The 27,824-nt window shown below is 38.6% G+C and overlaps 3 protein-coding genes across 6 annotated transcripts in view; 1 reads left to right on the top strand and 2 right to left on the bottom strand.

Annotated features, from left to right (window-relative positions):
* The first annotated feature begins 579 nt into the window (after positions 1-579).
* dnm1l (dynamin 1-like) lies at positions 580-10,979 on the top strand. 4 transcript variants are annotated; one of them, XM_044356325.1, is made up of 20 exons: positions 580-815; positions 2,411-2,555; positions 3,044-3,073; positions 3,799-3,845; positions 4,389-4,460; positions 4,649-4,735; positions 4,818-4,980; positions 5,137-5,257; positions 5,394-5,525; positions 5,684-5,890; positions 6,010-6,130; positions 6,216-6,371; positions 6,533-6,622; positions 6,712-6,804; positions 7,028-7,081; positions 7,287-7,358; positions 8,228-8,404; positions 8,737-8,846; positions 8,981-9,140; positions 10,061-10,979. In XM_044356325.1, the coding sequence occupies exons 1-20, from the start codon at positions 714-716 to the stop codon at positions 10,115-10,117; spliced, it is 2,196 nt and encodes a 731-aa protein (XP_044212260.1). In that variant the 5' UTR covers positions 580-713; the 3' UTR covers positions 10,118-10,979. The 4 variants fall into 4 exon arrangements, with proteins under 4 accessions (XP_044212260.1, XP_044212261.1, XP_044212262.1 ...); XM_044356326.1 differs by lacking the exon at positions 3,044-3,073; XM_044356327.1 differs by lacking the exon at positions 7,287-7,358.
* Positions 10,885-16,114, bottom strand: tnnt2d (troponin T2d, cardiac). Its single transcript, XM_044356330.1, has 12 exons — positions 16,011-16,114; positions 14,955-15,010; positions 14,827-14,834; positions 14,716-14,737; positions 14,572-14,629; positions 14,366-14,482; positions 14,209-14,286; positions 13,986-14,096; positions 12,468-12,580; positions 12,283-12,373; positions 11,779-11,816; positions 10,885-11,067 (listed from the first exon to the last, which is right to left on the bottom strand). Exons 2-12 carry the CDS (start codon positions 14,990-14,992, stop codon positions 11,022-11,024), a joined length of 720 nt encoding a protein of 239 aa, XP_044212265.1. The 5' UTR covers positions 14,993-15,010; positions 16,011-16,114; the 3' UTR covers positions 10,885-11,021.
* A 393-nt stretch (positions 16,115-16,507) lies between these two features.
* Positions 16,508-27,824, bottom strand: part of cald1b (caldesmon 1b) — a 31,353-nt gene continuing 20,036 nt past the window's right edge. Inside the window, exons 12-18 of the mRNA XM_044356505.1 lie at positions 26,320-26,363; positions 26,111-26,189; positions 25,879-26,010; positions 25,651-25,788; positions 23,252-23,323; positions 21,396-21,432; positions 16,508-19,250 (exon numbers count right to left, since the gene is read on the bottom strand). Of these exons, the coding sequence (XP_044212440.1) occupies positions 19,234-19,250; positions 21,396-21,432; positions 23,252-23,323; positions 25,651-25,788; positions 25,879-26,010; positions 26,111-26,189; positions 26,320-26,363 (519 nt within the window). The 3' untranslated portion in view covers positions 16,508-19,233. The remainder of the gene's footprint in view (positions 19,251-21,395; positions 21,433-23,251; positions 23,324-25,650; positions 25,789-25,878; positions 26,011-26,110; positions 26,190-26,319; positions 26,364-27,824) is intronic.

Below are 27,824 nucleotides of genomic sequence, written 5' to 3'. Positions count from 1 at the left end.
TGTTATATGTCGTATGAGAGTGATAATGTTGTGTTTATTTTAATTTTGGATAAGATAATCAGCTCAATACCTAAAACTCTGAATGTTAAAATAGACGGTGACTCCAAAATCTGGCTTATTCCATCTTTAGTGAACATTTTATAGTATTGTAGTGTGTTGTTTTGTTTGTTTTTGCTTGTTTTGCTTGAAACACAACTTCGATGCGGAAATTACCAGTGGATCAAAATCATAGACACAACACAGCTAACTGAGTTAGTTTCCCAAAAAAAATTTTTTTTGTTAAACTTTTAGATAACTGGAACATTTTTCTACCAAAATTTCCATAGTCCAGCCTATATCTATTAATTTCATACCAGTTTCATCAAACGTCGATGCATTCATTCGTTGGTTTCACATAAATATTTTGATTTCCACCTTAGTTACTGTTGCGTAGGGGAAAAATACATTTCTTTTTTTTTATTGGGTGAACACAAACACGATGTCACCCATAGGAAATGTAGTTTAGCAAAAGACAAATCCTGTCAGCAGCACTGTTGAGCGCGTGTTTCTTAAACTCAAACTCCCATAATGCAACTTTGAGCAACTGTGTGCGCAGTTAGCAGATCTAAAGCGACGCCAGTTGCTTTAGCTGAGGGACATTGAATGACTTTGTGCGGCAGGGTAAAGCAGGGTAAAGACGTCAATTTGACAGGTCGGGATCAGTATCGGAGCTAATGGAGGCCCTCATACCTGTCATAAACAAACTGCAAGATGTATTTAACACGGTCGGCGCAGATATAATTCAGCTGCCGCAGATAGTTGTTGTGGGGACTCAGGTGAGAAACGTCACTTTGCTTAAAGGCTAGCAAGTTGGTTAGCCTGCGCCAACTTATTGTTTTGCCTACTTCTGTTGTCTTCACCGCAGTTTTTCTTTCAGTTTCATGTACAGGTCGAAGAGTGGTATCTGAATAGACTGATTTAACATAAGTTTCGGCTGTTTATCCACATCTGAGTTAACCAATTCAACGTAAAACTTAAAAGTTAGCATGAACTTAGCTACATCTGATTTCACTTACAAACTCGTGTAGCATTGTCGTAGCTGACAGTTAAGAAACAAGCAAACATCAACTAACCCACAGATCATTATGCTAAAAACAAAATATAATTCTGCTTTTCTTAAACTTATTTAGATATAGATCACTAAACATAAACACGTTGCTCTCCTCATGCCTCTTACGCTACTAGCATAGATAGATAGATAGATTGTATAGCTAGATAGACTAGAGATATAACCATAAGTATAATATACTATTCGTTTAGAATACACTGTTAAAGGTAGTAAGGTGCATGATTATCAATGGATGTTAGAATTAAGTGTTCATTGATATTTTAAGAATTTACACAATTTATATACATATGTAACAGTATATACAGACAGTAGCATCTGCCTTCATGGAAAACATGGTTTGCTGTGCTTTAAAAATACTCTCCATTCACACATAATCATAAAAAACAACCTATACTCAGTTGCCAGTTTATTAGTTACCCTTAGCAAATAAAGCTTATAAAGTCTTATACAGCAGCCCTGTAGTATCCTTCCTTCAGTTTTATAATGTACAGTTTTTTTGTCGAAACTGTTTTAGAGCAGTGTTAATATATTATATGTAAATTTAGTGTTCTTTCGTTGACATGAATGGGATGGATACATTTTTTACAAACACCTCTCAGTGTATAACAGCACCACAAACAACAAGTGACCACAAAGTTCAATCAATGCCTCTCTTCTCTAATACAGTTTCACCCTGTCTACCTAACCACCTTGTGTACATACAAGAACCTAATTGGTTTAGAGTACCAGGTTTTGTCTAGCACGTTTACTTTCACTGGGCTGATAATAGGATGTGGCTGTCTCAGACCTTTGGCAGGCATCTGAGGGTGTTACAGTGAGACAAGGCAGGCCAAAGGATGGTTTAAATGCCTGGTTTGTTATGTTTGCCCTTGCCACGGCCCCACAAAAACCCAAATCTGCAAAGACCTTCAGTTAGGACAGCTGTCACTGAGACCTGATGTGAAGTATTAATAATAAGTTATCCCTGTCATGTCTATAGTTAGGTCCACCTACATCAGTCAACAAGACAGCAGTAGGACTACTTCTACAGAGGAAGTAACTTATAACATTCCCAGCCCTTATGCCCTTCTGAGGAAATCAGTCCATTAGAGAGGAATCTGCAAGCCAAGTGAGATATTTTGGTTCACCAGATCTCATTAGAGGTTATTCTACTACACATTTCTTTGAAGTAACACACAGAAAAGTAGTTAGATGCAGTCGACCTCAGTAGAATGTGTTTTGTATGTTTTTGCTGGTTGGGGAGTCATGCATATTTAAGTCTACACCTCTGGTTTTATTTTGTGTTGTTGTTATTGTCTACAGAGCAGTGGGAAGAGTTCGGTTTTAGAGAGCCTGGTTGGCAGGGACATCCTACCACGTGGCACTGGCATCGTCACACGCCGGCCCCTCATCCTACAGCTAGTGCACATCGACCCAGAAGACCGCAGGAAAACCAGTGAAGAGAATGGTAACATCACTTTACCTGCTGCTGCTGCTTCTCTATCTGTTGTGCCTTTATGGTTGTTATGAAGTACTGACATGATAACCTCTCCAAGAAACTGTTTTTAGTCATGTATATGCATTTTGCTGTCAGCTTGAAACCATATCAGGAAATGCAGCATTTAGCAGATTGACGTTTGTACACTTGTATAACAGATGCATGGGGATGTTGCAGTTATTGCAGGATTCACACAGGCAGCTAGAAAGAATCATGTAAATCTGAGTTCTGTCATTCTGCAGAGAAATGTACTGAATTTTAACTCAGAACCAACACTGATATCTTCAGTTCTGGGTGAAAAGAACAGTCGACTTAAATGTGCCAAGATCCTGTGTTTATTTAGTGCAGCCTTCTGGGAAAGACCTCAGAGTAACTCTGCGTTTCTGTAGAGTTTCATACAGGAGCTGCAGATAGCCAGGCTAACTCTTTTGTCTCCTGTCATTTCTCTTTAACCACAGAACCCAAGAAAAATGGACGCCTTTACAGAGGTCTCCTTTTACTTGTTATTTGCCTTAATGTGTTTGTATATTACATAACCTCCCCTTCTCTTTTGCCCATTCTGCCCCATCCTGCCTTGTATTTGTGTAGCTTCTCAAAAGCTGCCAAACCATGTGCCTTCACTTTATTCAGCTCATGCCCTCGCCTCCATTTAGGCTGGTCTCTGTCAGTTGAAGTTAGTCAAATAAAATTAGCACAATGCTGTTGTTCAGTTTGTACTTAGTTGTACATTTTAAAAGTCAGTAGTTATTTGAACGTCCACACCGATTCCAACTTCCTCACAATACACCGATAATGTCCTCAAATACCAGCTTCCTCTAAGATGACTAACAGACTCCACCCTTGTAATGTTGTTTCCTTGTTTTGTTGCAATTTCAATTATTGCAGCTTAAATCATTTGTTTTTGAAAGACTGTTACACTTTTTAGATCTCTGCTTCCCCAAATGCACCTTGCTTTATTTTGCTTTAGATTATCTTCCGCTTCCATCACTGTTGTGTGAAAACAACAGTTTTTCCATTGTCCTTTTTTTTTTTTTTTTTTGGTTAAATACTCTTCAGCTGTGGATCTGATGAGTTTTTCCGTCCCATCTTTGCCAAGAGAGAAATCTTCCCTTGAGACATTTAACACAGCGACAGTGATGATAACCCTGATCTCAAGGCCACATCTGTCACATCGTTAACTGAAACATCTGTCCTCAACTTTGTATTTCTGCAGGCATCGACGGAGAGGAGTGGGGCAAATTCCTGCACACCAAAAACAAGGTAGAGTTTTCAGGCTCTTGTCCTCAGCCTTGTTTCCCACAAAGTAATACTTCGGAGTAGAGTTTCCCCGCCGCTGCTGTATATAGAAACATCTGAATATTTAATAAACTGGATTGGATAGCCTTGTTCTGTATTCTGTATGATTCACTGACATTTCTGGATTTGTTACAGGAGATGATCATGTGTTTTTGTGATATGTACAAAAACATCAATAATATGTAATGAGATCAAGCACTCTTTCAATAGCTATAAATATTCATATAGCTGAAGTCCTCCAAGGTTGAACTTTGTCTTTTGAGCTCCACAAAGTTCTTTGAACAAAGAAACAATTATGATGTCTTGATAGCCCCATGGCAGTGTACAGGACTTCTCAGAAAATGTCTTTTTACAAATTATCCTCTGGTCATTTCCCATTTTTCTGTTTTTTCACCTCGTGTTGTTGTTTGATTATCAGAAACTCCAACTTATATCAGAATATAGATATTGAAATTTATGTTGCTAACATGTTGGAGTCTTAACTTTTCATGGCTTAATTGTTTTCAGATCTACACAGAATTCGAGGAGATCAGGCAAGAAATTGAAGCAGAAACGGAAAGAATGTCTGGCAATAACAAGGTATGCTAATTAAGGCCTTAAAGAGGGAACGTGAGAAGCTGCCAAAAAAAAAAAAAAAAAAGATATCCCTGGAGAAAGTAGATGATCTTTAAATGTCAACATCAACTTGAGATTTTGAATCGACCTCTCAAACAGTATCAGGCCCTAAAAATAACAGAGCAATTGATTTGTTTTGTTTTTTTGTCTAGGGTATTAGTGATGAACCCATTCACCTAAAAATCTTCTCACCACACGTTGTGAACCTTACACTGGTGGACCTTCCTGGCATTACAAAGGTAAGATATGTTTACCTTTTGCTTCCGCATATCCGAACATGTAATGTCATTGTTTGAATCTATTGTGTCTTTGTTGAAACAGGTACCTGTTGGAGACCAGCCCAACGACATAGAGATTCAGATCAAAGAACTGATTGTGAAGTACATCTCCAACCCCAACTCCATCATCCTGGCTGTTACTGCCGCCAACACAGACATGGCAACATCCGAGGCCCTGAAAGTGGCCCGTGAGGTTGACCCTGATGGTAGATGCCCTCCTTGTTTGTCTTCTTTTCTTATCTTTTTTTACTTTTGATGTGTAATCAGCACACGCCCTTATTTTTGTTTATTAAATCATGCACTCTTCGAATATCCTGCATCATTGGTATATTATAGCCAGGTGTGTACGTCTGTGTATTCAGGCAGGAGGACGCTAGCGGTGGTGACTAAGCTGGATCTGATGGATGCTGGTACAGATGCCATGGATATATTGATGGGCAGGGTCATCCCTGTGAAACTGGGGATTATTGGAGTAGTCAACAGGTAACACTGCATTCATTTGCCATGTTATCCTCTTATATCTGGTCAGTAAGTAATACAGCCACTTGGTGGGTGGTAGCAATGGTAAGACTGACAAACCACCCTGTAATTGTATTTTTGTATCTATTTATTTTCTCAGGAGTCAGTTGGATATCAATCAGAAGAAGTCGGTGGCAGATTCTATTCGTGATGAATACGCCTTCTTACAAAAGAAGTACCCCTCCCTCGCAAACAGAAATGGAACCAAATATCTTGCCAGGACATTGAATAGGTAGGAGTTTGAGTTTATGTATCAATGGAATTTGCTTATTTATGGATTAGTTTATTGACACATTATGTCTGAATCTTCTACACCGCTACAGTCTGTAGATAATCCCTCACTTTATTTTCCAATCAAAGCGTAAGCTGTTTTCTTCTATCTTGTCATAGGTTACTCATGCACCACATCAGAGACTGTCTTCCTGAGCTCAAAACTAGGATTAATGTGCTGGCAGCCCAGTACCAGTCTTTACTTAACAGTTACGGTGAACCCGTCGATGACAAAAGTGCCACGCTGCTGCAGCTCATCACCAAGTTTGCCGCAGAGTACTGCAACACCATAGAGGGCACGGCCAAGTACATTGAGACAGCTGAACTGTGAGTTACACAACTCTTGTAACTGCATGTACCTTCAGACACCACTGAGGGGTGCTGGTATCTCACTGAAAACAATTCCTGCTGGTATGTTTAATGTATCTTCCTCTGCTTTTTCTTAGATGTGGTGGAGCAAGAATCTGTTACATATTTCATGAGACGTTTGGTCGCACATTGGAGTCAGTAGATCCTCTGGGTGGTCTGACAACCATTGATGTGCTCACAGCAATCAGAAATGCAACGGTGGGTTTCTGCTACTTCTTTAACTTGTAATTGTTGTCTTAAATTAGACTTTTCTGAAGAGTTATCGTGCTGTTGGTTTCGACAGGGCCCGAGGCCTGCTTTATTCGTGCCTGAGGTTTCATTTGAGTTGCTGGTGAAGAGGCAAGTCAAGCGTCTGGAGGAGCCCAGTTTGCGCTGCGTGGAGCTGGTTCACGAGGAGATGCAGAGGATTATCCAGCACTGCAGCAACTACAGCACACAGGTGATAAATACACTCAGACACTTCACACATACCATTAAAAACTAAAACATAGAGGTGCCCTGTAAATACACGCAATTGGTGTCGGCTCTTTTCACGCGCAGGACATCACTGTATTCAAGATGCAAACAGTTGCTAATCATGATTATTGTTTATCTCTGCAGGAGTTGCTGAGGTTTCCAAAGCTCCATGATGCCATAGTGGAAGTGGTCACCTCCCTCCTCAGAAAGAGACTCCCAGTCACCAATGAAATGGTCGGGACCCTAAATACCACTCAGCATTTCAAAGAGACTTTTATTGGCGTCCTCATTTGATTATTTAATCATTATTTATTTCTTTTCAGGTTCACAACCTAGTTGCCATTGAGCTGGCCTATATCAACACCAAACACCCCGACTTCGCCGATGCCTGTGGCCTCATGAACAATAACATAGAAGTAAGAGATGAGCAGCTACTCACACAGATAGCGTTACAATTCTTTTGCATAAAAGCTGCAGCACATTCACATTCATATTAAAGTTGGGGAGCATGAAAGATGGAATATCAGAAAACTATCTTTAACTGTACAACTTTAAGGTGTGAATGCAAAAGTTTAAAAAGAATATGAAACTCTGGTGTGTTGAATGTGTGACCGAGGTGTCAAACTTAAATTTTCATAGGAGCAGAGACGCAACCGAATGAGAGACCTGCCCTCTGCTGTCCCAAGAGACAAGGTACAGTCACTCTTTATGATATATTTCTGTTTTCTGATAACATCTTGTTAACAGGTTTACTCTGTTTTCGCTGAAGAATTAACCAACTTCAAACTTCTTCCATATCAAATCTAACAGAGTCCACATTATGTGAAGCTCATGCTCTCCTCTGCCTGCCTGTCAGTTCTCTGTCCACTTTTTTCTTCCTGATGTTGTCTTTCCGTAGTCTCTTAGAGGCCCAGATGGGCAGTCTCTCTCCCTCACTGAGCCTCCTGCCCCCGAGGGCGAGGTCGCTAAGGTGTGTCCCGTTCACTCACTGCCTGTCCACCCCAAGTCCTTACTATACTCCTCTAAAATCTGGCCAAACCCCTCCCTGTTGCAGCAGTTGGTTGTGCCCTCAGTGTTCTACAAATGCAGTCGGGCAGTTTTCACACTATATAAACCTAACTGATCTGACCTTTGACCTTCACTCTGTGTCGTACATCTAACTGTGTTATTCTGCATGGTAGTTTCTTTATCAGAAGAAACACAAGAACACGTGACTCAGGTGGCATGTATTGGTTTATTTAAAGTGAAGAGAACAAGAAAAACATAATTAGCGTCGGTGAGGGTGGAAAATATGGACAAAATCTTCTATCATGGCACATGTAATTTTGTAACAAAGTGATATATATCATGATGAAAAACATCTATAAAAATAACAGGGAAGGATTGTCTGTTTTTGGCTAATCCTTTAAATAAAATGTTAATTCCAGTCGTATTCAGGATTCTGTTAAAATTCTGTAAATCCAGTATAGACATGAAGAAGTAAAATTACCCACAATGACCCAACACAACCAAAGGGGTGGCCACCCTGGTAGAAATGGTTTAGCAAAATATCTACCAGTTGAGAAATCTATTTATGCACAATGTCTGTCGGTATTTTCCACCAAGTCTTGTTCAGTTTTAGAAGAAGAATTAACAATAGTCTGGATGAACTTCTTAGTACAGTAGTGAAGTCAAAGAAGGCCCGCAGCATGCTATTATTTGCAAGTGTTATCTCTGTGTGCTGTTTTTAAAATATTGTATTAACCTTGTTGATTTAACCACTTTTCCTGACTTCCTATGTACATGATGCATTTCCAGATCCTCACCCCGCATCTGTCTCTCTGTATCTCTCGGCTGTAGGCAGCAGCCGGTGGCTCTCAGGGCGGCGCTGTCAGCGAGCAGACAGACGGTGGGACGGGGAACTGGAGGGGCATGCTGAAGAAGGGAGAGGATGGTGCACTTGGTGACAGGGCCATGCTCCAGACCACCCTCCCTGCGAGCCCACAGAAGGGCCACGCTGTCAACCTGCTAGATGTGGTGAGCACTCTGCCTTTGTAAACTCATGAGGGCAGTCAGATTTTTTTTTAATAGCACATGCACTTTTTGTGTTGGAGTTTAGAAAGTCTCACTTGCTTGGCGTATACTGTTTTATGTATTTAAAAAAAAACAACCTTTAAACCTCTACAGAAACCTTTAATATTGTTCTACAGCAGTATTGGCCCATGTCATATGAAACGAGCATGAGACATTGAACTGTGAACCTTTGCGCTGACCGTTTCCTTCTTGTTTTTACTGTTTATGAATTAATTTTCCTGAGTACATCTCATTTAGTTCATTAACAATCAGATATGACGCCTTTTCATTGGCAGCCTGTTCCAGTGTCCAGGAAGTTGTCTGCTCGGGAACAGAGAGACTGCGAGGTCATCGAGAGACTCATCAAGTCATACTTTCTGATTGTACGGAAGAACATTCAGGACAGGTACACAAACCTGCGCTTTATTCTACTCTCAATGATTAGATATAGATATATAGATATTTGCATGATTAGTCCTTCTCTTTGTGCTTTACTGTCGTGTCCTTTCTTCATTCCTCCGTGTTGTTGTTTGGCCTCAGTGTACCAAAAGCAGTGATGCACTTCTTGGTGAACCACGTGAAGGACTGCCTGCAGAGTGAGCTGGTGGGTCAGTTATACAAGACGGCCCTGCTCAATGACCTTCTGACAGAGTCCGAGGACATGGCTCAGAGACGCAACGAGGCTGCAGACATGCTCAAGGTAAACAGATTCATCAAGTGTTACTGTGGATTCCCAAAACAAGATCCAGTGTCAGTCACAGCTCATAAAAAGTGAACATTGACCTTTTTTTTTTTAAGCAGTTATAATCAATATTTTATGTAAACAGTGGATGTAATACGTAATACGGGTGTACTACATAAAAGGGCTCTTAATGATGAACCCACAGAATTAACATCTAAGTAGTCGGAGCTTTGCAGCTTCTTTCAGGTCATTGTTTTGGTTTTATGTTCCACTTTCATCAGCATTGTGTTCAGCTGTACCAGGCAGGTGTTTTCAGAGAAAAACCTACTAAAAACCTACTGCACAATACCTGCTCACCACCAAAACAGCACACAAATAACGTTACTGATTTGCTGGTGAACGCAGTGGAACATTTATCAGCTAAAGAGACAGATAGTTTTTCTCAGGAGTTTGTAGAGGCCAAATACAGAGCTAAAAATAGAGTGACTGTTCAATTTAAATTACTCAGATGACTAAAATCACGACTCTAAGTAAATGTAAGTGTTGCTCTGTATCTGTTGGATGCATAAATAGGCCTCTGTACCGCTAACAAGTTTTGCCATAAATTAAAAGGTGATAAAAATGTCAGTGTTGTGTTCACAGCTTGTTTCTACTGCCCCCAGGTGGCAACAAATCAGTTATTGCAGGTTTATACTATATTTATACATACTGTACAAGACTGTATTTGGTAAATTCAGATAACGTTGTCTCTCATTGATTTCCATATTATCAGATTTATAAGCATATAAGTGGAGAGACTTTTAAGCTTTAAGATAACTGTCAAATACTGTACTTTAAGTGTATGTCTACTAGTTGCGTACCCCCATTGGTATCCTAAAATAACAGCGTTATTGACTTTACACGCTTTCCTCCTTTTTTCATATAATTCCCGTGTACAGGCGTTGCAGAAAGCCAGCCAGGTGATAGCAGAAATCAGAGAAACACACCTGTGGTGAGGACGGCCTCTTACACGGACCCTTCCTCCTCATGGACCACTGAAACGCCGCGAAACCCTGCTGTGTCTCCCAGAAACTCGGACTGCAGAGACGAACAACTTGAAAAATGCACTGGTGTCGATATGTGTATATCCAGACATAGTTTTAATGTACAGTAAGGACTTGGATTCAATGAAGGGCAGCACATATCAATCTGTCAGCCCCCCATCATCAGCATCAACTCATGCTCATGTCCTAGATTATTCTATTTTTATGTAATTAAAACAATAAATATAGAGATAATGTTATGCATCACCACTGTGTGGAGCCTTGCTGAGGAATGTCTGCTCTTAACTTAGGGTTTGAATTAAAGCTAGAAATGACAAACTTGTGTAGGCGCTGTCTTCATCACGCTGTCATAATGCTCAATTCTTTTATTAGATGTTGACAACATAATGTGTGTACTGCTAATTTTTTCCAAAGAAATGCACTTAATGTAGATGTTTTATGTTGGTTGTCAATATGAATAGGTTTAAATACAATTTTTACACTGTCTTCTGTTTCATGTAAATAGCAGTACTACTTTTATGTAGACATTGAGCAGTACCCCATCAGACCCACATGTGTCCCTGTGTGTTTATATGTCATTATTCAACAAGAACATTTTTAGACATGTCAATACCTTCATTGAGCTGTTATTGTATTATTCTGGCTGTTGAAATGTTCTGCTGCATATGTTGGAGAGAATTACAGAAACCGTGTGTATAGTTTGCAGAGAGACAGCGGAGTCGGAAGCAATGGCTTATTTATTGACTTGATATATGGATAATTCACATGTAACCCAATACAACAGAGCAATGAATACACACACATCTGCCAATCACTGGTGTCCTGGTCTGCCACGTCCCTGTCCGATAGAGCTTCTTTACCTCAGTCGGCCTCCCATCTTGCCCTTGCCACGACCTTTGGCGCTGAAAGGGTGCAGGAAAAGGTTAATGCCCAACACCGCAGTCAGGTGGTTCAGGACAAGTGGAGGTCATGTGAATGCAGCATTGAGCAAATCAATCAACAGATCAATGAACAGGTTGCTTTGTTTGATGTTTTAACTGCCAAAATCTCTATTATGATGCTACACAGTATCCTTTATCTCTTATTCTCTGACTTTTTGCCCCAGTTATGACACAAAATAAGTTTGGCTCAAGTTAAATTTTAGGTGCAGGACTTGTCTTGCTAATGACGTTACAAACAAAAAGGAAAGTTTCTCTTTTTTTGTAGACTTGCAAGAATCTTGTTTATGCTCACAGATGGATAATTATACAACTCAAGGACATTTTTTTTTAATGCTTATCTCATAATTTCAAACTATATCACAACTTGTGTTGCAGTTAGTTTTGTTTCAGCCAGTTCTTTCTTTAAAATGCATAATATTACCACGCAGAGTCGACTCAATGCAACATAAATTACAAACAGGAACGTTTGCATGCTGTGATAATGATGGGTGGAGAATGATTTGTTCATCTGCAATTTGAGTATTTTTTATGTTAGGATTCATTCAGAATTCATCTTTGTAGTTTTAGTGAAGATTTGGAGAAGATTTTGAAGAATCAGAGAGACGAGACCAGCATCTATTCTTAATAGTAATCAAAACTACAACCACCCACCGTAGGGGTCCTTGTACTTACTTTTGGTGATCCTGGACTCGGGCAAGAAGCTGGTTAATCTGAAAGGAAACGTACATCTTGCTAAACATTTTAAAAAGCCACAGATACCTGAGACGTCCAGAAGAGATAATAAAAGAATCCTTGGAAGTGGAAAACTTTCTGTAAACTTAACATATTAAACTTATCACTTTCCTTTGGGCCAAGAACTTACCTTACATAATATGACACATTTTACCTGAGACAAACTACTGTAAATGTCGAGGAGCTCTTATTACAGCAGAAACTGTACCTTTATAACAGTCTCCACTAAAGCGCAGAAACATGACAGACTGCTACATGCTGACATAATTTTTTAAAATAATACTTTAAATAACTGGAAGAACTTCAAAAACTAAAATACATGAGCAACAATTTCAGTGATGGTTGTCTCCAGGTTTCTTCCAGGTTCTCTGTTTGTCTGACTTCCATCATGATTGAGGGAGATTCCCTTCCTATTATTGCAGAACTTGCAGTTGGAAGACTTACATCGTACTTTTGTCTTTTGAGTTTTTCACCGAGATCAAACTTCTCAGCCTCCAGCCCCATCAGCCACTGCCACAGCTCATTGGCCTTCTCCCTAAATACAAACAATCAGCATGTTTGAATCTAATGCAAAGAATGTACATTTATTTAATTTATTTTAGGAAAACATGAAAACAGCTCAGTCTTACTTGAGTTTCTCGTCATTCATATGATCGATGTTGAGAATCTTCCTGCGTTCAGCCAGGATCTTCTTCTTCTTCTCCCTCTCAGTTTGTTTCTTGGCTCCTTTTCTGCTCTCAGTCTGTGTTAGAAATTAAAAAAGACCAAGTCAAAACCTAGTTTATGGCAGGACTGTGAATGATCAGTGTGCAAAATTGTGGCCAATTTGTTACAAGGCTAGTAAGTGATAGTGTCTATAATGTGAATTCCTGGATATTAAATGTTCATCTGCAATTTTCTGTAGTGGTCCCAGTAATATTTGTTGTTAAAATGTACTTCAGTAGCATATCATATGACATGGTTAAGCTACGTTTGAGTCAAAAAAAAAAAGGTTATATACGCAATTGCAAGAACAAGACTTTCCACTTATATCTCGGGATGTTTGATTTGAAAGAGAACTTGTTTTAAATTTAATTATAACTATTCTAATGATCTGTTAACTCCCCTCGTTCTTTCATCTGTTTCACTCTGCGGATGTCTGTCCGTGGCCGGTCAAGCCAAAAAGATACATACATCAAGGTGAAGGAAACAATAAATAAAGTAGATATTGTTTTTTTTGTTATACATTTTTCTCCTACAAGTGATTGATATATGAATAAAAGAAAACTTTTGTTACTGTAAGTGGTGGAAGAAGTATTCAGATCCTTCACTTACAACAATGTAAAACAGCTACATTACAAGTAAAATTCATGCATTGAAAACTTTGCTATTATCATTATTAAGATGTACCTAAAGTATCAAAAGTGAAAATACTCAAATGACTGTTCTATTACTAAATATGTATGTTTTTTAGTTGTATATTTGGCAGCATTGCTCTTGAATAATACATTGATGTTTTGATTAATACTTAAATCTGATTTATTATTCTTACTATGACTATGTATATAGCTGTTATATTTACTGATGCATTTACAGTCTATGTTAACAGATTTTTAATGTTGAGGGAACTTTTATTATATTTTGTTGGATAATTTAATCTGCAAAGTAAACAGTGACTTAAAGTTAACGTAAAAAGTACACTTGCCTTGTTTAGCCTTTCTTTTCAAGTACATTCTTACATCTTTACTTATACTTTTGTAGGTTTTGTGCTCAAAATATTTGTTGGAAAGACAAGAATGTCAAAGTAGCTGATAGTAATGCTGCTACGGGAAAATCAGGAAGGATTTTACATTTAAGTTCGACCCTCTTTTGTTTTTTTTTAAGGCAAATTAAAGCTAGTCACCACTTTAGAGGCATCTTTCACTGGGGTTAATTGGCATTCATAATTAAATGGTGACAGTCAGACTGGCTTTTTTGGTGACCCTGTGTAAGAAAGTAAGTTAATAGAAAAAACTGCTTTTGTACGTCTACGTGTGTAGTTCTCAGCAAAAATAAAAAAAATACTTAAGCAACAGCACATCTACTTTTTTGATTTCTAATGTACTTTTTCCAGCCCTGCACATTATGTTTCACTTGTAAACACCAGAGGAAACAAGGAGTTGAATGACCTTCTGCCCAGCGCTGTACTGCTGGGTCATGTTCGAGAGAGCCTTCTTCTTCTTAGCGTCCTCATCAAGCTTCTTACGCTGCTCCTCCAACTCCTTACGTTCCTTTTCCTCCTGTATGTCAGCACAGGTGCATCAGTTAAAGGAGGAACCATTGTCTTGGTGTTGTTTGGTAATAATATGTTGTAGTTTTGAGGATATAAATTGATGTGCACTGAGACCATACCGCAAGTCTAGCCTGCCTCTCCTTCTCTCTCTCAGCCCGCTCCCTTTGCTGCTCTGCTCTCTCAGTACGACGCTTCTCCTAAAAGCCCACAAACACACACAATCATTTTTTTTAACCAACAGAGGCACACAGTTTCCCCTTTGATGGACACACTCACAATTCTGTTGACGAGGGCGATGAGCTCCTCTTCCTCTTTCTTCCTCTGGATGAAATGAGCCTCGATCAGCGACTGAAGCTCAGCGAGATCCTTCTCCTGACGCTTCCTGCTGATGTCCTGCCATCAGAAAAACTAATCAGCATCACATATTATTAAAAATTATGTCTGTTGATGTTGATCAGGATCTATTAATAAGTTCCACTTACATCAAAATCCACTTTTTCGCCATCAGGGATCTTTGGAGCCGCAATATTTGTCATAAACCTGTGGAAATGAGCAGTTTGTTATTGTATAATCTGCCCTAAATGGTGTTTTAACACCTTAACAAAAAAAAGAGGTAAGAAACTTACTTTGGTTTGGGCTTTGACTCATCTGTGACAAGAAACAGAGAATATTAGGAAATATAAATGAACTGACATGTGAGAAAGAAGATATTGCACATAAAAGGTTAGTTTTCTCACCTGTCTCTCTTCACAGGAACAGCAGTATTGGTGCAAGAAATAAGAACAAACAAAATAAATCTTACAAACAAAATCAACATGAAATAATCAAAATATTAAAAAGCAAAAGTATAGAAATGGCAACGTACTGAGCTTCCTCCTCCATGACGTCTTCTGTGTCAGACATTTTGTTTATAGATGAGCCCTGCAAAATGGATCCCTATTAGCCTATTTTTAGACTGACAAATATTTCTGATCATTAAACAGCATAGCAGAGCACGAGATGGCACCAGTTCACACGGTTTACAATGAGTGGGAGTAGTGACATGAATATCTTTGGTCACTGCGGCAGCGGTGAAATAACATACTTGAGCTATAGTTGCAATGTCACTCTGGAAAAATACTTTGTTACAAGTAAACATTCAAAACATTTACTCAGCAGTTGGTATTTAGCAGGTAAATGTACTGTGGAGTCAAAAATAAATGTTCTGAACCCATTTTTGATGCAGCCTGTCCAGGTCCAGGTGGTGCTGGAGATTGATTTACTCGTTATAAATTCATATAATTTGCATGTGAAACTACAATCTGCAACTGTAAGATAAAAGTAGCAGAATAAAAAGTATTACTTTCCCCCAAAAATGTGGCAAAATACTATAAAATAGCATCAAATTGAAATTCTCCAGTAAAGTAAAACCTCAAATTTGTACTTAAGAACAGTCTTTGAATAAATGTACTTAGTTATAATAACCTCGGGTTATTACTCTACAAATATCTGATTTATTTCATGTCAGAACAACTAAGTGCGTTAACTGTGAGTCATTGTAACTACAAATGCATCTATTAATAGCAGTGCCACTAATGAAAAGAAAATAATCTCAACCTTTGGATGAATAGTTATGGATGTAATTCAGTCACATTGGTTGAGAACAGAAGAAAATTTTGTTCTAGTGAGAAAAGACTGAAACCAAGAATGTGAAGATATTTCTTTTACATGCTGAATGTGGCTTTAAAAATCTTAACACACAGTAAATACAATTACAATTACAATTAAAAAATGAGAATAACTCTTTTTATCTCCAACTCTGGATGATCACAATTAAATGGAAAAATAAGGAAATATTTCTCAGATGGTGAATAATTACAGGATTTATGACTAAACGCAGATTTAATTGAAAGTAGCAGCACCGACATAAGAGAGTCCTTACCTGTGACTCAGACAGAGGGAGCTCAGAGATGGCTGACAAACTTTAGCCACTTGAAGGTTCACAAACAGGTTGAGCATCAAGGATACATAGTCCAGCCCTTCTTACTCATGTGACTACAGCGCCCTATGGCTGCTCAGCATGGAAGAGACTAGAGTCTATTGTTAGACAGAGCTGCACATTAGGACTCTGTCTCTGACACACACACACACACACACACACGCTGCAGGTACTATCATGTCCTGGTAAAATGTCATTTGTCCATTCAAGCTTTCACCAGCCGCTCAGATTTCAACACTTCATAATTTCCGAAACAGTTAGGAGGGAAAACATCTCCTCACAGTATCTGATATCAAAGGAATAAAACTATAACACAAATGTTTTTTTCTTTTTTTTATTGCTGAAGCAAGTACAAACAATAACTTCAAACATTCAAACAAAGTAAATCCACCACATTGTAACTAAAAGACTCATAATAGTCTTTTTTTTTTTTGGCAGGATTGAACTCATGTGCACTACTGACTGAGAAGAATACCAGGTTACACATTAAGGTTAATTACAGGCATGCAGCTGCAAAAATAGGTGCATGTAAACTGATGATAGACAAGAACTCAGACTGTTACCTGCTTGTTAAACAGAATTACATTTGGTCACTGAATAGTTGCCACTGTGGATAATCACATACATATTCATAGATGTTGTCTGTGCTTATATTACATATTAATGTGATTTTTTAAAAAAGGCAACAAACCCAGATGTTGTTGACAGAAACATTGAACTGCTTGCACACTGTGGTTCTTTGGCTGCAGTCCTGGGCAGAATGTGCTGTTGATATTATTTTCTGGTCTGAGGTGGTGGGATTATGGGTACCAGTTTATGATAAGGCACTTTTATAAGGGGTTTATAGGGTACATAACTGATGGGACTTGTTTCTAAAAAGCCATCGAGTCTGCACTGATAAACGCTACTATATAATTAATAATGGGGTTTTACAATAATCCATCCAGTCTGCAGTTGTAAATGAATGAAAGTTTTTAGGAAATGGACTTTGTTCCGCATGCCTTGCAAAACTTTCCCAGGAAATGAGAGCGGTCTTCCTCATGAATTCAAAAGCTAACTTGGCATGCTCGGAGGTCTGTGAGGCTCCATTTAAAGGATAAGACTTGTGATTTACTATGTTTTTCTTATTCTCAACAAATCTCATGTGCAGAGCCAAACCATCGCTGTAATTACTCTTTGGAGCCGTTTCTAAACAAGCTACGGTAAACAAACTCTTCAGGGAGGAAGGACCGTGTTACTCAGTGTAGCAGTGTGACTTTTTGACAGAGCTCTATGGTGCAGAGGAATAAGATATATCAGACTTTGGATACATGCACAATGTAAGTAGGATGAGTTCATTGTTTGGCTCTGCACATGAGATTTGATGACAGTAAGAAAAATATAGAAAATCACCACTTATCTTATGGGACAGACTGTAAAAAGGGAGATTTCCATTTCTTTTTTGATTATAAAGCAGGTCTAGCTGCTTTATAAATACTGTGAAGGTATGAAAACACTCCACAGAGAAATGCACACAGCCAGTATTCAGAAACTGTGCCTTTAAACGAGCTGTTTGGTCTTCCATAAGGTTATGATATCACAACTATACACTCAGTGTTCGCCTTGGAGGGATGGCCAGCCCCTCCAACGGGACCTCCCCAACCCCTCCTGAAAGAAACAAAAAATATGTTTTTTACCTAATTTATGTGCACTTGTTTCATTTCAGCTCAATGTGAGAGTCTCTACTGTGTTTTTCTGTCACGTTAGTTTCTTTCCTCTCCTCTGCTCTCTGTGTGCTACAATCCATTGTATTTGGTTGGACTGTGGTTGGCCTGGGCGTACGTCACTCAGAAAATAGTCAGCCAATCAGAAGAGAGGGGCAGACACAAAACAGCCCGTTTCAGGACGACTGAGACGGACGGACTGCATCCATGGCTTGTACAGCCATAACTAGTTTTTTTTTTTTTTACCATAAAAACATACAAATGTTTGTAATTATACCACAAAAATGAAAATATTAAAACCGGGAAAGGGGCATAATATGAACTCTTTAAGCACAGTGGTGCTTTGAGCTAAATGTCAGCATGCTAACATGCTGACGCTTAGCAGATATAATGTCCACCACAGTTTTGCAAGTATTTGATGATGATGGCGCAAGATTAAAAGTCAAAGGCTAACCAAAGTTATTACAGTTTATCCTGAGGGGAACATAAATGTGTAATTTTATGGCAAGCCATCCAATAGCTGTTGAGATATTTCACTCTGGAAATGGTGGATCGATTGACCAACATCCCTAGAGCCTCGCTGCTTCCATGACAAAAAAGACAAAGCCAGTGCATTGCTGTAGGAGGCTAATGGGTTTCTCACGACTTGACAAACCTTAAGTTGTTCTTATTAATGGCTTAACTGTGAAGCATTAGTAAACTATTTATTAACTATTGATGAAATCAATTGTTACAATTTATAAACCGTGCTTAAAGTGTGCCTTATTATAAAGTGGTACCGACTTACGAAACAAATCAAATATGTACAGGCTAATCATCCAGCATCCAGCTCAGTGGCAATACACTTAAACAATTCAAAGGCTGTGAGAGGGACACCACATTGAGTCAAAACAGTGACTATCATCATAGAAAGCAGTGAGTGTGTATGCTTATGACTGGGTGTAAGCTATGTAACAATAACATCAGAGAAGAGGACACATGTCGGTGTGGTTTGAAAGCAACGTGACATTTAAGCATCCTGACAGCACATCTGAAACTTGCTGTAGCTCTTATTTAAATTTTGTGACAGGGACAGAACAGGCTAATATTGTTTAAACAGATGATTATCACACAATCTATCTAATCACTATCCTTTAAGCATGTAATGTGAGGCGTTTTGCCCTGAAAACCCACACTACTACTGAAAAATATCTAATAAAATCTGATGGAAACATTTATTTTTTTTTATATTTCTGAGGAAAAGGATGGCTGAGTTAAATTACAGGACAGTACAAAAGTTACTCATAAAAATATAGCTGGAAGACTTTGACGTAGAAAACCTTTAACATCACTCATCCTGGTCTCTCATCTTTTCCTCGTTCTGGTGGGAACTTCATGCAAAACACAGGTACGCTGATGGGAAATGGATGCACATACAGTAGCAGAGTCTTGTATTTGGTCAGGTAAAGCTCGGATGTCAATAGTTAGGGTCTCACGGCTGCTAATAGAGAGATAGAGAGACACAGATACGAAGAAATCTATTAGTTAATACATCTGTCAATGTTGAATTCAAAACTGCATAGCTTATCAAAGTTTATTAGGTGTTAAATGAGATTGGTCTCAGGGCTGTTAATCAAATCTTTTACATCATTCTTCTGTGTATGTACTGTATGCGCATGTGCATTTGTGCGTCTGTACATCAGTCCTCCTCTGCTGACACGTAACCTGCAGTCAAGTCGAGTCATGACGCTCCTCTGTGTGATTGAAAGCTGTAACTTTGTCATATGCCCTTTACTTCATTCCTCGGTCTATTTCTGATGCAGAACCGGGGAGGTTACAAACAAGGATCGCTATTTAGGGTTGAAGCTGACACTCGATAAACGCTTTTCCATTCCTATTGTTCACTCTCTGGCTCAAGCTTTAGTGGGCTTGGTTTCAGAGGAAATTTGACTTTTGAATGAAGAGGAGGAAAACAGTTTTACTATGCCGACATCAGTGAATGTTAAAAGTCTTTTGTTATGATTCATGTTGTCTCTACAGGCCGTGGTGGCACACGGGAGGTCTTTATCATTAGCACTGAGTGAATAAGCCTGGTGATGGAGCCCGATTTGCTGCCTTAAGAGTTCATAATCCTTCCTAGCAGTCAGTTGTAATGTGAAAATCAAGCAGCTGCACTCTGGTATGCCTATAAGCTCGCCGACACACTGCGCGGCATTGGACAGCCCAGGTGGCACCGGGTGAACAACGCAATGCAAAAACACGACAGCCATCCCGGTCGTCTGGAAGGTTCTTTATACTGGGAAGCAAGGTCAGGGTGAGGGGTTTTTCTTTAAATATAGACCACAGTGCCACAGAGCTGAGCCCGCGCCCAAAAATCTCCAGCAGCAGATTTGATTTACAGTGAACAGCTACTCTGGCACAAAGGAAGGTTGGCAGGTTGTGGTGGTTATGAGTCCATATGGGGCCATAAATCAATCACTGCCTGCCCCCTCGCCCAGAAAATGGTCTGAAGGACAGAGACACCTCTCCTAAACTCTCTCTCCCCCAGGACAGATCAGGATAAACCTTGGTTTAACATGTAGCTTATGCACATTAACAGTCAGTGTGGGAAGCAGTATTCACATCATTTACTTACATCCAAGTGGAAATGCCACTATATATATATCTTATTAGTAGTAATAGTCATGGGCCTACAAGAACATTTAAACTATCCTTTAATAGCCGCAAGTTTTTGCTTGTTGAATCATTCCCCCTGTTTATACTGACTACAAAAAGATCATTTCCTAATACACTTCCAATGTAAGAGATGGGGAAAACTTGTGTTTGTTCTATGCAAAAATATTATTATTACCAAAGTTTATCTGAAACTAATATGAATTGACTGCAGTCTGAGTTACATAAATCAAGTGAGCATCTTCCAAAGTTACAGTCTTTTAAGAATAAAATTCCTTCACTGCAGTACAGAAACACTGTCTGGGGAAACACAAAGAGATAATTTTGTTCTAAAATGAGTTTAACTTTAACTGATACCCACTCGATGTGATTAATTTAGACTGCTGCTCATATTACCTCCTGATCAACTTTAATATATACATTTGCACAGAATGAAGACTGTGGGCTTTGTCCCCCATCACTCACATCAGAGGTTTTTAGGAAGGGATCTTTTAATGGTCAGTTTGAACAGGGGGAAGGATTACAACATGCAAACACTGTTTCAATGTACTTTACATACTGTGTGTGCATATGGGTATTATTTTATTACAGAACTGAAGAAATGTGATCCCACAGCGTCCTTTGCGGTGAAGTATTATCAACAAAATGTACTTAAACTTAAATGTACTCATTATTCAGCAGAGTTGCCCCTGCGGGTGTTATGTTATCATATATGATATTATTGGATGACTCTCGCTGATAAAATAAAATATTAAATAAATAATTTGTTATTTTGGCCCGTGTTCCTGTGTGCACATTATTTGTATGTTTGTCTATATGTTTGTTCGGTCATGTATTTGTTGAGTCTTGATGAAAAGTCAATGAGTAATAACATAAATGGAAGTTTTCAAGTAAAGAACAAATGATTGTACTTAAGTACAATATTGCAGTATATAAACATTCAACCACTTTTTGCAGTCAATTAAGAAATTACCATTAGTGACGAACTTGCCCTTGCCTCCAACTGTCACCTGTAAACAGAAAGAAATTAAGGAAATTAGAAGAAATAAAGGAAAGGAGAAAGAACATTTGATAAAAAGACAAAAAGTTTTGGCCCCAAGAAGAAAAGCTTCTGATTTATTAAAGCTAACGGGGATTCCTATAAAAATAAATCAAATGAAAAGCTTAATTCATTGTCTCTTCATCTGTGGATTTATCAGAGAGTTAGGAGTGAGAGTGATGGATTTAGTAGTGTGATGTGATGGATATATACAGTATATGACATACTGTAAATAGCATGCGAGAAAAATGTACTCATACCCCTAAAGATAGATGTACAGTTTTTCTACGACATTCCCACAGATATCAGATGTGTTACTTATATAGTGTAGAGACTCAAATGGAAAAATGGAGTGAAATAATGTATCAAACATTTTTAAATCATGTCTATTTAAAAAAAAAATACACACAAACACACATCAACCACAGCATTGAAACATATCCACATGCACTGACCAGTACTGTCCTTGCTGTAATATAACTACTATCTTGGCATGAAAAAGCTGTGCAAAGTGCAGCCAAAATGTTCTGTAACAACTTATAAATCACATTCACGTATGACAAAAAGTAATCCTTGTTCCAAATAAACAACCACAACAGAGTCGCTGAAACTTCAGATCCAAAGAATACTATTTATGGCCTCAAAGCCGGTGTGGCAGCTAATGATAGCAAACACATAATATAGTGTATATGTCAGTGTGTGTGTGTGTGGGTGTGAGAGGGTGGAGGAAGGATTAAGACTTTCATATCAATCACAGTTGTCTCTTTCATCACATCAAAATCTTTATTTCCATTTCAGTTCAGGCAACTCCAGCGGAGGTTTGAAAGTCAAAATACATCCTACATTTAATTATTGTATACAGACTTATGAGTTAGGGACAGTATGGAAGTTATTTTTGTGGAATGGGGGCCTGAACCTTTTTATTCACTTTATCAAAGAGTGAAGTGAAGTGCCTACTGTAGTGTTATTTTTATTTCTTTGGCCCCAGTACTGACTTGATAGAATTTGTTTGCCATTAATAAACAAGAGTACATAAAGAATTTAAGCTGTTAGCGGTATTTTTACGACCTGGCCTACAGGAAACCCTGGCACAACTTGAAAATGAGACTCCCCTCTTCCCAGATCCAACTATTTAGGGTTATTTTGGCTTCAGGCCGGGGTATCAGCAAACTAACGAACAAAATAGAATTATATGCATCAACCTAAAATGACCAACTCAAAGCAAAAGTAAACAAAAATACAAATCTCTTAACTAAACTGGGTCATAACAATGGAACAATGGTTTTCACATGAGCATCAATTGCCAAATTTATAACATTTGCGCCTTCTGCATATTACCAAACATACCTTTATGACCTATGGCGCACAAAAAAGTCATTGTTTGAAGTAATTTTAATACAATTTTTGAGAAATTAGGGTCTATAACTAGGGTCTATAACCCTCCCTTCAGCAAAAAGATGCTTTTGTCACCTCTCTCGCCCTAGTAATTTATGTACAGTCCCTTACTGAAAGTCATGTATACAGATTTTGATTGAAAGAAATGTTTACCCTTTGAATTGACTGAACTGAGAGAACACACACACAGTGTAAACATCACAAACATCAATCAAACCATGCCTGGTGGAATGTGCAATGAGTGTTTCCACAGATCTACAAATTACCTCTTTCACCCATTGATTAGGTAGACTGAATGAAACAAACAAACAAACAAACAGGACCACATCACTAGAAGCCTGAGAACATTAACATCGTCCTCCTCGACAGTAGAGATGTGTGTGTGTGTGTGTTACCTTGGCAGGCGTAGAGCTCTTCTTGGTTTCCCACATGCCACGTTTGTTACCAACATCACCTGGTTTCGCATCCTTTGACAAAAAAGACCAACCATGACCATATTAGTCTCATACAGTGGTGGAAGATGCATTCAGATCTTTTACCACTATAACAATGTAAAAAATAAATGTGCAAGTAAACGTCCTGCAATCATTTTTTTACTTAAGTGAAAATTCTGTCAAGTATTCTTAGCAAAAAGTGCTTAAAACATTGAAAGTAAAAATACTTGTTCTTCAGAAAACTGGTCCCTTTGAGTCGTAAATGATTATATATGACATTATTATATTCTTAATACTTATGTATTAATGAGTAACCAGCATGTTTCTGTCATTAGTTTTAACTACTACTAATGTATACAGTTAGTTAGGCCTCTTTCAGCGGATCACAAGATACTTCTGAATGGTGGTAAGATGATTAATCAGGTAGGAAAAAAGAACTTCTGCTGGAAAAGTTGTGTTAGTGTTTTGGACTTTTCTCTAATATCTGCTGTTGTTTATTTTGTTTATTTTCTTTGCACAATATCAAATATGAGATAAGATATAAAAGTCAGATGCAAAAATGAGAACAGAGATGTGCAGGCAGAGCCAAAAACACAAATTGTGTATTGTGCAGCTCCACTAGAAGAGCATCAAATTTCATCATCTCAACAGCATCTTATTTCAGGAGCAAAATATTTACAATCAACATTCATGCGCTCATCTGTGCAAACCAGAATCTATAATACTGTTAAAAAAAGAAAGGTACTAAGAGTTTACAATGACAAATTTAACATATTATATTATAATACATATACAGTATAAACCTGGAAGTTGAATTCCAGATTATAGGACCTCATCTGAGACGTTAAGGTGGGAAATCTCTCTTTGTTGGAACTGTAAATAACTCATCTGAAATGTGACACACTGCTTTGTGGGAGGAAGTCACAGGCCAAAAAGGTTTGGAATAACTGGTTTTATCTTTGACAATGAATTGTGCTTTATCAGTTTATGTGTTTTTTATAATGTAAATATATCTGTCAAATAAATGTAGCGGAGTAAAAAGTACAATATTTGCCTCTGAAATGTAGTGGAAAGTAGCATCAAAAGGAAATACTACAAGGAAGAATCTTAAAATTATACTTAAGTACAGCACTGAAGTAAATTAACTTAGTTATTCTCCACCAGTGGTCGTACGCAATTATGATTTCCATATACCTATTTATTATACTGCTGATCATCAACTGATTAGTGGTAGTTATGGTGAAATGTGTGTAAAGTGATACCTTCAACAGTTTGAAGAGTGGACAGCAGGAAAAGTTTGAGTGAGGAAAGCTGAGAAAAGAAGTGCAGTTACAAAGGGAAAGAAAATGAGAAAATAATTACAGTAAACATACAAAAGACAGAATATAGAAGCTCAGCTGCTGTACGGCTTCTTCCCATCAGGGGGAAGTGTTGCCGCATGAGTAAAGCCAATGTCACAACCGCTGCTCTGGCCAAGACGTCTGACACTAAAGATATCTCACTCATAAATTTCCTGTTAGAACAATGTTGCACGTCATCCAACAGGCTTCTGCATGCGGACATAGTGTAATGTCTCCAGAAGACCTGGCAGAATCAGCAGCTGGTGTCCTTCTTTAAGAAAGGGACACAGCGTGAAACAAGTGCCCAGTTACAAGTGACCTCACTGATTTAATAATGACTGACATAATATTAAATAATCTAAATTTATATTCAACATGTACTTGTTTGTTTCGTCTGTGTTGTGAAGAAGGGTAATAATGTCTTTGTATGTGACAAATTTAAAGGGACATGACCTTTTGCCCTTGCCTGAAGGAGACCTTACATATGGAGTCACAGATTACTGTGTGAAAGTACTGTGTGGTTGGTGGGCTGAAATATAATGTTGAAATACCGCCTGTGGTCAGAGTGAGTGATGTATAGACGTCTGTCCAAGCAGGCGCTTTGGCATTCAGCCACCTGACACACAAATGCTGCTCAGTGTTTTGTGGTTGGACTGTTTTAGGCAACAGTGGAGAATATTATTCTAGTTCTATGCAATGATTTCTTAAAGGTTTGTGCTTAAAAAAAAAAAAAAAAGAAAACTTTCACACCATGTATAGAGTAACACACAGAGGGGTTTTGGTAGCAGATGCTGTTAAATGAAGCGTCCATGTGGTGTCACTAGACTCCAGACAGCAACATTGTCCAGTTGGAGCTCTGATACAATGGCTGCGGCCAATAAAAGACTGGCACGTTGATGTGCAAATGAGCACATTAGCGTGTACAGAATATCGAGGGATTACTCTATTGAGCTATCACTGGTGTCTAATTTACAATAGTGACTGTGTGTGTGTACAAGACAAGGATTTATCAGGCCTTACTGCTGGCTTTGCTGCTGTTGGCGATGCTGCTCCTGCTGCTCCTGCTGCTGGTGCCGGTGTTGTCTTCTCCGCCTCTGCAGGCTTTGCCATCCAACTGTTGACACGTCCGGCGACGCCTCCTTTGATACCAGCCAAATCCTGGGAAAAAAAAGACATCTCAAATACTTGATCACGATTCAGAAAATGTGTCCATGCATCTCTCTTTCTCTCTCTCTCTCTCTCCCTCACCTTATTTGCAGGGGATGGACTTTCAGAGGAGCTGCCAACGTTGCCCTTCTCCCACATGCTCTTGATGCTGCGAGTGCCTCCTGTTGGAATATCTGCCATGGGAGACTTGGGGGACTTGGGATCTTTGTTTCCCTGTGGACACAAAGAAGGGAGGATGGATTTACCTACTTTTTTAAGGGCAGAAACAACAATACATTGACTGAAGATTGTGAATTACACTGTTGAGTCTCACCTGGATGGCAGAAGTGTACTGTTCTAGTCTGTTGCCTATCTTGGAGACAATTGGAGTGTGTGACACTCTGGGTGTACTGCTGCATGAATGAGCAACACAATGGATATTAGTATGGCTCACCAGTGTAGGAGAGCCTGGTTTGTTCATTTATTTACCATATTTTTTTAACAGATGAAGCACTAGATTGTAAAATACCTTTTATTGCTCACCTTTTCTGAGCTGATTTGCTCAAGAATTCTGCTTTCTCCCCAATCTGTAGAAAATAGCATGGTTTAAATTATAAACTCGTCTGTCATTAACATGCAAAAATACATTCTGCCGTGGACAAATTGTCCTGGCTTCCTTCTCCCAGACGACCTCACTGAGAGGAGGATCAGTCTGTCTCTGGGAAGGTCTATCTGTTCCTGAACACTGTGTTGGTTGGTGCCTGAGCGATTGAACTGGAAAGTTTGGCTGTAGGGAAGCCAGGATACACACACACATATATACACACACACGCACAGCTCAGACACACACATACACACACACACATGCACACACACACAGCCTGGTCTGAGCTCTGGGCTGAGAAATGCTGTGCAGAATGAATTATACCTCCCATGTACACGCACAGAGTCACACAGACACACAATTCTCAACATTCCTCCAAAAATACTCCAGCAAGAAAATTACCCGGTCATGGTCTTGTTCCACTGTAGCCATATTTGAATACAGCACAGACGCCAGATCACATCTTTTTTTTCTTTTTTTATCCTTGTCTACTAAGAATATACTGCGAGTATCGGAGGAATTAAAAACAGAAATTGAAATGGGAACAGCAAAACAAACACATCAGGCCACAAAACATGTTTGACCATAGAGGGAAGAGTGTGTCTCTTGTAGTGTCTCACACTTAGATACAAACAGGAAATGACAACCCTTGTAATGTGATCAAGTATAAAGACACACTGGGAGCAATGTTTGATTAACTTTAAACTCAATTAATTTCATTTAACTGGGATTTACAAAACATCTGGCTGCACAGATGTTTGTAATGTAATAGAGACACTAATGTTAGAAGTGGAGTGTGTGGCTCCATTGAGCTGTATACAACTGAAAAAAACTGCATAGACATAGTATACCATATAACTGTGTTGTATAGCCTATTAGATTGGGATCATTTTAAAAGGTCAGTTTACTAAAATGATAATAAATATATATATATATAGAGAGAGATAGTTTTGTTTTTATATATCCAGGTTTTGAGATATCCGTCTCTGAGATGGTAGATGCTTGTGTTTTTCACTTGTGATGCTCACAGCACTGGAAAATTACATTTAAAATTTAACAGGGACATCTTTTTTTAGAAAGAAGAGTTGCTACTACTCTGGATAATCCACAGAACATGCTCTCAGCAGTTTTCATGTGAAGTATTTTTTGATTACAGTTGCTCCAAATAGAAACTGTTAAAAGTGAGAACTGTGGATCAAAATCCAAAGTAACTAAGACATTGTTTCTTGAAATGCACCTTGACATTTTCAATGCTGTGAGCACCTCAAACTCTTATATCAGAGTAGAAATGTCAAAGACAAATATCTCAAAATCTTGGCAATAAAACCAAAGCTATCTGCAGAGCTAGTTTCCACTTCAATTACTGTAATTGAGAACATGTGTTATTTGTCATTTGGGTGAATTGTCATTTTAAGATTTAAATTATAGTGAAATTAAGTTGTTC

Source organism: Thunnus albacares, chromosome 7, assembly GCF_914725855.1.
Source record: "Thunnus albacares chromosome 7, fThuAlb1.1, whole genome shotgun sequence".
Taxonomy (NCBI): domain Eukaryota; kingdom Metazoa; phylum Chordata; class Actinopteri; order Scombriformes; family Scombridae; genus Thunnus; species Thunnus albacares.
The sequence above is the reverse complement of the archived record's forward strand: the minus strand, read 5'-3'. Positions and strand labels throughout refer to the sequence as shown.